Source organism: Dendrobates tinctorius, unplaced genomic scaffold (genome assembly GCF_039654945.1).
Source record: "Dendrobates tinctorius isolate UK_male_01 unplaced genomic scaffold, ASM3965494v1 ptg000117l, whole genome shotgun sequence".
Lineage (NCBI taxonomy): Eukaryota > Metazoa > Chordata > Amphibia > Anura > Dendrobatidae > Dendrobates > Dendrobates tinctorius.
In genome coordinates, this window is record NW_027361785.1 from 556,516 (window position 1) to 569,174 (window position 12,659).

General features: G+C 40.7%; 1 protein-coding gene across 1 annotated transcript in view; it reads left to right on the forward strand.

Moving 5' to 3' along the window:
* The window catches only part of LOC141101396 (interleukin-1 receptor-like 1), a 148,355-nt gene that overhangs the window by 86,237 nt on the left and 49,459 nt on the right, over positions 1-12,659 (forward strand). The window contains exon 5 of the mRNA XM_073590459.1: positions 559-624. Within this exon, the coding sequence (XP_073446560.1) occupies positions 559-624 (66 nt within the window). The remainder of the gene's footprint in view (positions 1-558; positions 625-12,659) is intronic.

Consider the following 12,659-nt stretch of genomic DNA (forward strand, 5'->3'; position numbering starts at 1 on the left):
GCAGGGCCAAATCCGCTGCGGATCCGCAGACGAATCTACAATGTGTGCACATACCCTAAGGGTATGTGCACACGTAAGCATGTTTTTCGCATTTTTTTGCGGTTTTACCAAATAAAACGCTTAAAAGAAGCATCCCTTTCATTTTAATGAATTCCGCACTTTTTGTGCATATTGATGCTTTTTTTTTTCCGCGAAAAAAAAGCATCGCGGAAAAAAACGCAGCATGCTCATTAATTTTTGCAGAAGATTCTACATTTCTAGCTATTTTCTATGAGGCTGGGACTGCTCCGGAAAAAAACGCATAAAAAATGCACATTTTTGCGCAAAAACCACGCAGAAAACGTGCGGAAAAAAACGCGCGTTTTCTGGGAAGGAGTCCGGTTTTCATGCAGAAATTTTCTGCATGTGTGCACATAGCCTCAGAGTAGCCAACGTTAAAGTGAGGGAGGTTAGATGAGTGAGTGATTCTGTTTTCACTCTTTCATATGATGGTGACTGAAAAGCTTCATTTACCTTTTAAGAGATCTAATCTTTTTAATTAAACTTTTGAATTTACAGAAAAAACAAGAATGGTGGAGCCCAAGTTTTACACTCCATTTCATAATATCACAGAGGCAGAACTCGGTGAGTTATGAGTTATTTATTCCTTATTTAGTATTGTATAAAATACAAAAAAGCTTATCTAAAACAACGAAAATGCAATAGAAAAGTGCTGCGATCTTAACCGTTTCATTTTTGCTTCTGTAATACAGATGCTTTAGCTTATTGGCTGAATTTTGCATAAATTTATATGTGAGGATGTTTTACCATTTATCAGTGGCAATCACAATTGTGGTGATAAAGGGAGGTAATGTTCTGCACACAGTACATAGTGTTGTGCAATATGCTAAGTTCTGTAATGCATTAAAGTCTCATTAACCCTTTTACCCAAAAGGGTGGTTTGCATCTTAATTACCAGGCCAATTTTTACAATTCTGACCACTGTCCCTTTATGAGGTATTAACTCTTGAACGCTTCAATGGTTCCCGTTGATTTTGAGACTGTCTTTTCGTGACATATTGTACTTCATGATAGTGGTAAAATTTCTTTGATATGACTTGCGTTAATTTTTGCCAAATGTTAATTTTTTTCACAAATATTGAAAATTTCGCAATTTTCCAACTTTGAATTTCATGCCCTTAAATCACAGAGATATGTCACAGGAAATACTTAAGTATACTAACCCTTCAGGTGCTTCACAGGAGTTTTTGGAATGTGGAAAAAAAATGAACATTTTATCTTTTTTTCCAAAAATTTTTTATTTCAGATCCAAAATTTTTTATTTTGACAAGGGTAACAGGAAAAAAATGGACCCCAATATTTGTTGTGCAACTACTCCTGAGTATACAGATACACCATATGATGGAGAAAGCCACTGTTTGGGTGTGCAGCAGAGCTAGGAAGGGAAGGAGTGCTATTTGACTGAATGCAAAATTTGCTGAAACAAATGGCAGACACCATGTCATGTTTTGGAGAGCTGCTGATGTGCCTAAACAGTGCTAATCCACCTCAAGTGACACCATTTTTGGAAACTAGACCCCTCAGGAAACTAATTTAGAGGTGCGGTGAGCTCATTGAACCTTCAGGTGCTTCACAGAAGTTTATAACGTTAAAATCAAATTTTCCCACAAATATGTTTTCAGCACAAAATATTGCATTTTCATAAAGGTAACTGGAGAAATGGCACCATACAATTTGTTGTGCAATTTCTTCTGAGTACACAGATACCCCATACGAGGGAGAAAACTACTGTTTGGGCTCATGGCAGGGCTCGGAAGGGAAGGAGCGTCATTTGATTGTAAAATTTCCTGAAATCACGTCATGTTCCATTTGGAGAGCACCTGATGTGCCAAATCCCCCCACAAGTGACCCCATTTTGGAAAATAGACCCTCTCGAGGAATGTATTTAGATGCATGGTAAGCACTTTGAACCCTCAGGTGCTTCACAGAAGTTTATAAAGTTGAGCCGTGAAAATAATAAAATCACAAGCAGCAATGAATGTTGCCAAGAGAAAATTGCAAACTGCCACTGTAGTGACCAGTATGCTCTGGTGCCTATTCACCAATAGGTTACGCCCAGCCCGTGCTTCTGGAGGCATGCACCAGTAAGTTTGGTGGGCTCTCATCTCTTCAGAAATGCCAAACGTGGCTGCTATACATAATTTAGGTACACTGTGCGGCTCAGGAGGGAGGGGGCATTTTGATTTGGGAATAGAGAATTTGCTGAATTTCTTTTAGCAGGTGAGGAGCCATTTGGCTTTTCCAGAGCCTTTGTACTACCAGTAATGTGGAAGTCCCCTATATTTCTGTTAACAGATGATGGACCTGAGTGGGGCCTTGCTTTTTTGTGGACTGAGTTGAAGCTTTCATTGGGAACATTTTACATAATGTTTGGGATCACATTTATCTGGCGCTCTACGCTGAGCACTTACTTTGGGGTTTCCATCTAAATCTCTGAATGACGTGATTCAGATGAAACCCTCAAGGGACCCATTCAATTGTAATGAGGCAGCAGAGTTACTTTGGACTCCTTCTGGCCTCTGTTCAGCGGTGTCCTTCTTTTCTGAAGTGCACAAAACTATGACCGATGGCACTTTTATGCATGCCTAAAAAGACAGACACCACTGGACCACAGGCCAGATGGCTTCCACAGTGCCACCATCTGCCTCATTATAGAGAATCTTCCACCAGAGGTTCTGTCTGAATTATTTACGTATTTCAGAGATTTACACGGAAAACTCGGTGTAAGTGCTCAACACAGAGCACAGGATAAATGTGCGCCGAGCCTTACTGCGATCTTTGGGAGGCAGAATGAAAAAATGAACAGTAGGGGAAGAATTGGTTTTATTTATTTTTTTACTCTGTTCCTCATGCGGTATAAGTGATTAGGCGACCTTACTCTTCAGGTCGGTGCGATTACAGCGATATCAGATTTATATCTTTTTTTATGTTTGGCTGCTGTCACACACTAAAAGACGCCTTTTATTGCAAAAAAATAAGTTTTTGCATCATCACATTTTGAGAGCTATAATTTTTCCAAATTTTGTCCCACAGAGTCATGTCATGGCTTGTTTTTTGCGGGACGAGTTGACATTTTTATTGGTACCATTTTCAGGCACATGACTTTTTTTGAACACTTTCTATTCCGTTTTTTTGTGAGGCAGAACTAACAAAACCCAGCAATTCAGGAATTTCTTTGGGGGTGTTTATGCCATTCCATGTGTGTTAAAATTGATAAGGCAGTTTTATTCCTCGAGTTAGTACGAATACAGCAATACCTAATTTATATATTTTTTAATGTTTTGGCGCTTTTATACAATAAAAACTATTTGGCGGGGAGCACACATGCGAGAAACTCAGACGAGTCTCGCATCTTAATACCCGGCACTCCCGCCGACACTCGGGAGCGGAGCGTACGGCTGCATACAAATACATGAAAAATTCACAGGTCTACAAAAAATATTTGTTGTAATCATCGCAGGTGACTTTATACTTTTCTGAATCATCTTTTTGTCCTGATTTCAAAAATGTATATAGTTTTCCATGGAGCAGCATCATTATTATAGGGTATAGGAAATATACTGGTGACATTAAGAAAACAGTAATCTATATATCAGAAAAAAATATTTCACTTTACAAAACAGATTTTATTGAACCAAAATAATTTCACATGCAAAATAGAAGCCAAAATATGAGCAGAAATTTTTCAGGGTTGTCCCTATATAACATCCAACATTAATCTGCCATCATTGAGACATTCCAAAAATCCTGGTAGCGGTGTTCCATTACTTTAATGTCCTGCTGAAATGCTTGCCTTGTTCATAGCTTAAATCCCCAAGATTTTGAGGGAAGAAATCTAAATGTGAATGCAAAAAGTGCATTTTCAGATACATGCAACATCCAAGACACTGGTATGCATTTAGCAGTTCCTCAACACTTTCAACATATTCTGGAGATTTTTTTGTTCCTAAGAAGTTTTCTCCGATCCACTTGAAGCTTTTCCAAGATCTCAATTCCTTATCATTTAGAGTTCCTTCAAACACATCAACTCTCGTAAGCTCTCTGATCCGAGGACCAACAAATACCCCTGAGAAGGAGAGAATGACTAATGAAATCAATTATTAAACCTTATATAAGTCAGTTCAGATATGATGTAACCAAATTGCTCTACATCCTTGAACAGCACCGTGGAAGGAATTTTTGGAATGTGAAGTGAATATATCACAACACCATATATGAAGTTGGCATGGACCAATCGCAGACTGACACCATGATTCAGAAGTTGTGCAACACCCACTTCCTGTTTGTTAAACGATTTTTTGTTCTAAGAATAACGTTCAGTTGTGTGCCAACTCTTGCTGAGAGAGGAGTATATATATCTGACTCCTTTGTCTGATATGACACTTCTAAGCATGTACTTGGCTCATATTTAGGTCTGGTACAGGCAATCATTTAGATTTCACTTTAAGAGATCAACCCGACACCCCTTCCTTCAGTCTTGCTGGTGAAATGCTGGAGAATTTCTGTGAAATGTACTGGAACCCTTGTGAATTTGTTTTTGCCATGGCTTTCACAAAGTTTTTACTTAATCCCAACTTTAGATGTAGCAGAGGAAGAAAAATTTTTGTTGGAGCAACTAAAGGATAATGCTGAACATTGTCTCTACCTGGAGCATAGATGTTTCTCTGTCCCCAATCACGACAAACATAATGCTCTACTGTATTTCTACTGTCCCATAAACACAAAAGCAACAATATATTGTGAAACCTCCTTTCTTTCCCATTAGCAGACCAATCACTTTCAAATCTTCACAGATATTCCATTGATGATGCTTATATTGTAAAGCATCCAAAACAACTAACAGATTTTCATAACTTTCCTTTAGATGACATGAGTGAGCAATAGGGATTGATGGTTTCATATTTCCATTGTGAAACAACACTGCTTTCAAACTTCTCTGGGATGAGTCAATAAACAATCGCCAATCTGCAACAAAATACTCTTGATTCAGTTCTTCAAATAGTCCATTCACATTGTTACAGTACACCATTGGTCCATCAACTGTGAAAAATTGTGTTAAAGTGTTACTTCTGTTTCGGTAATAACACACTTTGACATGATCATGGAGAAAATTCTTCTGTTTCAAACTAGATGTAGATGCAAGAAGTTCAGCTTTATCTTTTGACAATGAAAAGGTCTCTGATGAGATCATTTAATTCATGTTGAGTAAAGCGTTCTTGCTGCTCGGCTGCTCCATCAGGTACATGCTCATCTTGACGTGAGATCTCCATGTCTTCGCCAGTAGCTTCAGCTATATAGTCTTCATAGTCTACTTCATTGTAATCCAATCCAGACAATGGTGGTACAGGAACTGGCAAGGTACCATCATGTGGAACTGGCCTAATCGCAGATTCAAGTTCAGGGTAATTAATCTTATGTTTGTTCTTTGTAGAAAAGCCCTTCAGTTTGACAAAGCAAAAGCAGCAGTCGTCACTATGATTTTTGGGTCTCCAAATCATGGGAACAGCAAATGGCATAGCTACTTTCCTCATATTCAACCAGTCACGAAGACCACTTGAACAACTTGAGCATATCACATGAGGGGCCTAGCTTTTGTCTTGATCACCAAGTGGACACTTAAAGTACATCTGGTACATCTTTTTAATAACATGAGTGATTAAACGTACGTGGCCTTTGGTGTAAAAGAACCACACACAGCAGAATCTTTTTTGCATGATTTATACTGTCAAAGCATTTTTCTCCTTTTAATCAGGTCATACAGTAGAGCAGGTTCAGTTCAATGGTGGTGGCAAACTCAAAATAAAATGAGCCAACCAACTATATGTAGATATTTCCCCATAGATGACAGAGGCAGCTTATTAGAACTGATTTTACTGGAGGTAATCTGGTAGATTACCTCACAACTGTATATAGTTAATGGGTCAACCTATTCCTTACAGATGAACATTTGCAGACAGGCAGTTTCTCAGTGTGATATTGGCTGCTTTCAGGTTCTCTCTCTGTGGAGACCCTCACTCAGTTACACCTCAGTGGCCGAGCTGTTTTCTTCCCTCTGAGCCGATTTGCCCTCCCAGAAATGCAGTGAAAATCCTCTCACAATGGCGGCTGTCTATTTCCCTGTGGCAGGGCTCAGATCCCTGTAGAGGCCTGTCTCCTGTCAGTCTCACATACCAGTCCTTGCTGCCATCACCATCCTTTTCTGACTGACTCAAATCTTACCACCTCATAACAGTTAGCTCCTCCTCATAACATGTGACTTTCCAAGAAGCAGTCATTAAGTAAGATAAGCAAAGAAATGGGAATAATATAGGAAAAACCACATACATTGAAAATGCAGAAATAACATAATAACAAACATACTTCTATCTCAAAAACCTTATGTGATAGAGCACAACTAAGCATATTTTTGGAATCGGCACATCAAACTCCACAAAACAGACATATTACCTTTGCTGATTATTTTTGTGTTGACCAGTGATAATTATTCTTGCATCGCTTAAATACTAAGTGCTAAAACTTTTTTATTTTTCCGCTGATGGAGCTGTATGATGGCTTGTTTTTTGCAGGACAAAATGACATTTTCAGCAGTACCATGTTTATTTATCGGTCTTTTTGATCAGGTTCTATTCAACTTTTTGTGCGGCAGCATGATGAAAAAGCATTGTTTTTTGCCTTGTTTTTTATTTATTTTTTCATGGTGTTCACTAGAGTGGTTGACTAGTGGGACAATTTTATAGGTCAGGTCTTTGCAGATGTGGTAATACCAAATATGTGTACTCTTATTGTTTTTTTGCTGTTTCTTTTAAGTATTTCTTTAGAGATACAATATCTTTTGATCTTTTTATTTTTTATATTTTTAAAATATTTTTACAATTATTTAAAACTTTTGAAACTTTTTTTTAACTTTTTTACTTTGTCCCAATATGGGATTATCATTTTTTGCAGGCTGGTCGCTTCTACAGCATGGCGATGAAGCAGCATCGCCATGCTGCAGAAACTGTCAGCTCTACACTGACTGACAAACTTGCTCATCATGCACTGGGTATGATCAGCAAGTTTGCTAAGTCTGGTGACCCAGATGTTATCATCATGACATCGGGTCACCATGGCAACGATCGGGACCCCGCGTCACGCCGCAGGGTCTCCGATCCAAAGGTAGAGGGGCTGTCAGCCCTCTGCCGGCTTCTGGAATGCTGCGATCATGTTCGATCGCCGCATTTCGGGGGTTAAAACGCTGAGAGTGTCAGAATCAGGGCGATCGCATGGACATAATATTCCGTGCCTGGTCAAATAGACCCAGGTCGCAGGCACGGAATTTTACATTCAATGTCAGAAAGGGGTTAATAGAAAAGTAAAGTGTACATACATGTATACCATGTTTCTACTTCCAGAAAGTAAAACTTCCCTTTGATTTTCTGCAAAGAACAAAACTTACCGGTATATAGGCCTATTCACAAAAACATACAGCCAGAAATATTGAATAACATAATGTAAATCTGTATTAGTATTCATAACAATATTAACCTAAGGTTAAAAAGGCACAGTGAGTATGCGCTAACGGCAACACAACACAGCAGGAGGGGATGAGATAAATAAGTAAAGCAGCATTAGCATGTAAAGTAATTAAATGACTGAAAAAGCAATAAGCCTATTAGTTGGTAAACAATGTACAGTGAGGAAAATAAGTATGTGATACACTCCCGATATTGCAAGTTTTCCCACCTATAAAGAATGGAGAGGCCAGTAATTTTTATCTTAGGTACACTTCAACTGTGAGAGACAAAATCTAAAAATAAAAACCAGAAAATCACATTGTAAGAGTCTCACATAATTAATTTGTATTTTATTACATGAAATACAGTGGGTAAAAAAAAGTATTTAGTCAGCCACCTATTGTGCAAGTTCTCCCAATTAAAAAGATGAGAGAGGAATGTAATTGACATCATGAGTAGACCACAACTATGAGAGTCAAAATGAGAAAACAAATCCAAAAATCACCTTGTCTGATTTGGCAAGATTTATTTTTCAAATTATGGTGGAAAATAAGTATTTGGTCACCTAAAAACATGCAAAATTTCTGGCTCTCACAGACCTGTAACTTCTTCTTTAACCCCTCTACCCCCAAGGATGGTTTGCATGTTAATGCCTGGGCCAATTTTTACAATTCTGACCACTGTCCCTTTATGAGATAATAACTCTGGAACGCTTCCATGGATCCTGGTGATTCTGACCCTGTTTTTCTCTGACATATGGCACTTCATGATAGTGGTTAAATTTCTTTGATATGACTTGCGTTTATTTGTGATAAAAAAAAAAAAGGAAATTTGGTGAAAATTTTGAAAATGTTGCAATTTTCCAACTTTGAATTTTCAGTCCCTTAAAACAGAGAAATATGTCACACAAAATAGTTAATAAATAAATAAATAACATTTCCCACATGTCTACTTTACATTAGCACAATTTTGTAACCAAAATTTTTTTTTGTTAGGAAGCTATAAGGGTTAAAAGTTGACCAGCGATTTCCCATTTTTACACCACCATTTTTTTTTAGGGACCACATCACATTAGAAGTAACTTTGAGGGGTCTATATGATAGAAAAGACCCAAAAGTGACACCATTCTAATAACTGCACCCCTGAAGGTGCTCAAAACCACATTCAAAAAGTTTATTAACCCTTCAGGTGCTTCACAGGAATTTTTGGAATGTTTTAAAAAAAATGAACATTTAACTTTTTTTTTCACAAAAAATTTACTTCAGATCCAATTTGTTTTATTTTACCAAGGGTAGCAGGAGAAGTTGTACCCCAAAAGTTGTTGTACAATTTGTCCTGAGTATGCTGATACTCCATATATGCAGGTAAACCACTGTTTGGGTGCACGGCAGAGCTCGGAAGGGAAGGAGCGCCGTTTGACTTTTCAATGCAAAATTGGCTGGAAATGAGATCGGTCGCCATGTCACGTTTAGAGAGCCCCTTTCTCCAGCTTCTCATATTCCTTCTTCTGATGTTGCTATCACTTGGCACTGCCACATCTATTATCATTGCTGTTTTCTGATCCTTGTCTACTATCACAATGTCTGGTTGGTTAGCCAACACTTGCTTATCCGTCTGGATATTGAAATCCCACAGGATTTTAGTCCTTTCATTCTCCATCACTTTCTCTCGGATCTCCCACCTGGACTTGGGGGGGATTTAGCCCATATGCTGTGCAGATGTTTCTGTATACAATTCCCGCTACTTGGTTGTTATATACTGCTCAAAGAAATAAAGGGAACACAAACAGCCTGTTGCAAATGGAATAGTGTTCCCTTTATTTTTTCTTTTTTATATATTCAACACCTCCTTTTATTGCTATATAACTTTCAATGTTTTCTCATGTTAGTTGTCAAGACCAGAAGCTTGTATAGCTCGAAACGCATTGACGCTTAGCACATACATCTACCCCCAATTTTTATAACTTTCTCCCCCTTTTTTTAACATTTACAATAAATGTGATATTTTAAAAAAAAATTCTGTCATTGCTGGATTTTCCTCCTTCCTTCTCATGGTTCCTTGCTCAGGAAACCAGACAGAAGCTTCCATGCACTGTACCCTCGTCTCAGGCATTTCTCAATCTGGTGAGCTGATGATGGCTTGTTTATTTTCATAAATAAAAATGGTACCGCTGAAAACGTCATCTTGTCTCACAAAAATCATGCCACCATACAGCTCCATCAGCAGAAAAATAAAAAAGTTATAGCTTTCAGAATAAAGCGATGCAAGAATAATTGTTTTTTCTATAAAATAGTTTTTATTGTGTAAAAGCGCCAAAACAAAAAAAAAACAATATAAATTGGGTATCGCTGTAATCGTACTGACCCAGAATAAAACTGCCTTACCAATTTTACCAAACGCGGAATGGCATAAAACATCCCCAAAAATCAATTCCTGAATTGTGGATTTTTGTTCATTCTGCCTTCCAAAAATAGGAGTAGAAAGCGATCAAAAAATGTAATTTGCCTGAAAATGGTACCAATAAAAATGTCAAGTCATCCCGCAAACAGCAAGCCATCACATGACTTTGTCAGCAATAACATGGAAAAATTATAGCTCTCAAAATATGTCTCTGAAAAAAATAGTTTTTGCAAAAATAGCGTCTTTTAGGCTAAGATCACATTATCGTTCGGGGGCTTTGTGGAGGGCTGTGTACTTCCTCCGTTAAGCTCCACCTACTTGCGCATACTTCTGCATGCATCCTGAGAACATATCTTTAACATTGGACACGCGGATGTATGCGGATGCGTTGTTTTGACGCGCCCGCTGACCGCACGGAAATGCAACTTTAGTATGTGGGCCGACTGGGGGTGGTCGCTTTCGACTGCGGAACAGACAGGAGACAGACGCAAAAATCCGTTCAATCAGGTCCAACTTTATTGGGTGTCCTCTTGACATCCACAGCAGACACAACAACTTCTGCTCCCTTGCCTGGGTACCTGTCACCTCCCTTCTGCTGCTGTTCGTGAAGACCCCCTAGGTTCCTTCACTGTGGCTGCCATTAAGCCCACAGCCACAGAGCTTCCCCCACCAGGTCTGCCTGCTGTAACACTTACTCACTCTTCGGTTTCCAGCCGTCCTGAGCCCCAGACCTCCGTTAGTCACTGCCGTCCCGTCCTGCAGCTGTCCTCTCAGGGCCACCACCTTCTCTGAGTAACCGTCTCTTTCTCTTCTACCTTTCCTGAGCTTCTCCTTCCTCCATCCTCTCCTGAGCTCTTCCCACTTCTCTCCTCCTGGGTGTCTGCCCTACCCCTGGGACTCTCCTTCCTTATATCTCCTCCTTCTGGAAATCCCCTTCTCAGTCACGTAACTCCGCCCACCATGACTATGCAGTTTCCCTAGCCTAAGGCTTGCTGTTGAGTCCTTTTCTCACTACTCTATGTCCCCATCTTGTGGTCAAAACTCCGTACTACACCATCTTTCCCTCATCCTAGCTGTGTCCCACACATATACATACAAATCAGAATAAAGCACTATATACATTATCCCTTTACATTTGGCTCTTTATCAGACACGTCCATAGGTCAGTCCACCCCCTACATTCTCCCTTCTTTTGACCATTGTCGTCCCCGACAATCCCATACCCTTTGTTTTCCCTTTCCCACTTTCTTTTGCCCATGTGGCCGGTTTGCCTAAGCAGCGCCCAGAGCCCTCTAGCTTGATACGGGGTGCTGGGCAGAGCCGGGAGTAGGCAAACTCCGAGTAGCTGATGGCTACTCATTGGCGCAATTTTCATTCATTGGGGTAGGATCACCCGGACTCCTTAACAGGTGTTCTCCCCCTACTGTTCTCACTTTCCAGAACTGTGCTCCACTCTAGGGGTGGAGTGACCAAGGCTCTGGCTTACCAGGTCACTGCCTTCCCTTTTCTTCTGCACTGGGTATTTTCCAACTAGGACCTGACCTGTGGATCACTGTCTGTTCCAAATTACAAACTTTCTTACCCCTTCATTTATGATTAGTCATGGCAAGCATTTTCCACTTCTTCACATTTTTGGCCCTCTTTCTTGAACATTTTCCAATATAACAATTTTACCAACTTTTCTGGCAACATTTACATTATTTCCGTTAAATACGCTCATTACCTCTACCCTTAAATATTTATTTAACCATTATTACTAATTAACTTTTCCCTTTTTAACTATTCAGCATATCCGCTAATATCCCTCGGCATAATAATAACTCTAAATATTTACGTAGACATTATCAACCATTATGAACATATTTGTCAACACAAGAGCGCCCCCTTCCTTTGCGGAACGTACCACCCACCACATCCCGGCTGCATCAGGTACAGAGCTTCTTTCCCCGAGGGGACGCAGAACAGTCCCCTGAGCTGCTCAACGTTGCGCAGCAGTCCCGGTAGTCCGTGAACATCAACGGTGCTCCGGGCCATCTCCTGACGGCTGATGTTCTTCACCTGCAGAGGGGAACTCCAGAGCCGTGGGGCCCCCGGGATGTCTGGCAGTCCCTGGGCCACAAGTGTCCTTGGTGCCCGAGACCCAGGAGTCCACCTCTCCTTCACGGAGTTTCGTACTCTTTGGGGTACACGATTACGGCTACCGCATAGTAGCTGTGGGGGCAGTACTCCTGGTAGAAGGACACCCAGTCCCCCATCTGCAGGGCTCTCCCATGTTTAATGGAGGCTGCATTAAGGTAGACTTTGTGGCCAGTCTCTGCCTCCATAATGAATCCATAGCCCCACTCAATGTTGGTATACATGATCCGCCCGTGGCTCCGGGGAACAGACATGGCAGTTTCCCCTTCTCATGGAGGGCCGCCCAGACCTCCCGCTCCTTGTTCTTTTCCTGGGCGGTGATATCGGCAATCCAGACAGACGGCCCGTGTAGGCCGCAGGCCCACTCCACTCAGGTGACGTGGGACGGGGAGAAGCCAGGCAAGGAGGCCGGGGGTCGATGGCGTGGATGGCAGCCGGCCCAGCATAGGCCGCGGATTCGTCGGGCGCCGGTGCAGTGAGTGAGTGGAGGCCGGGCGGGAAGGCTGAGGCCACCAGCCAGGGCGGGGAATTGCTCACCTTCCCCGACTCTGCAGCTCCTCCGAGGACTCA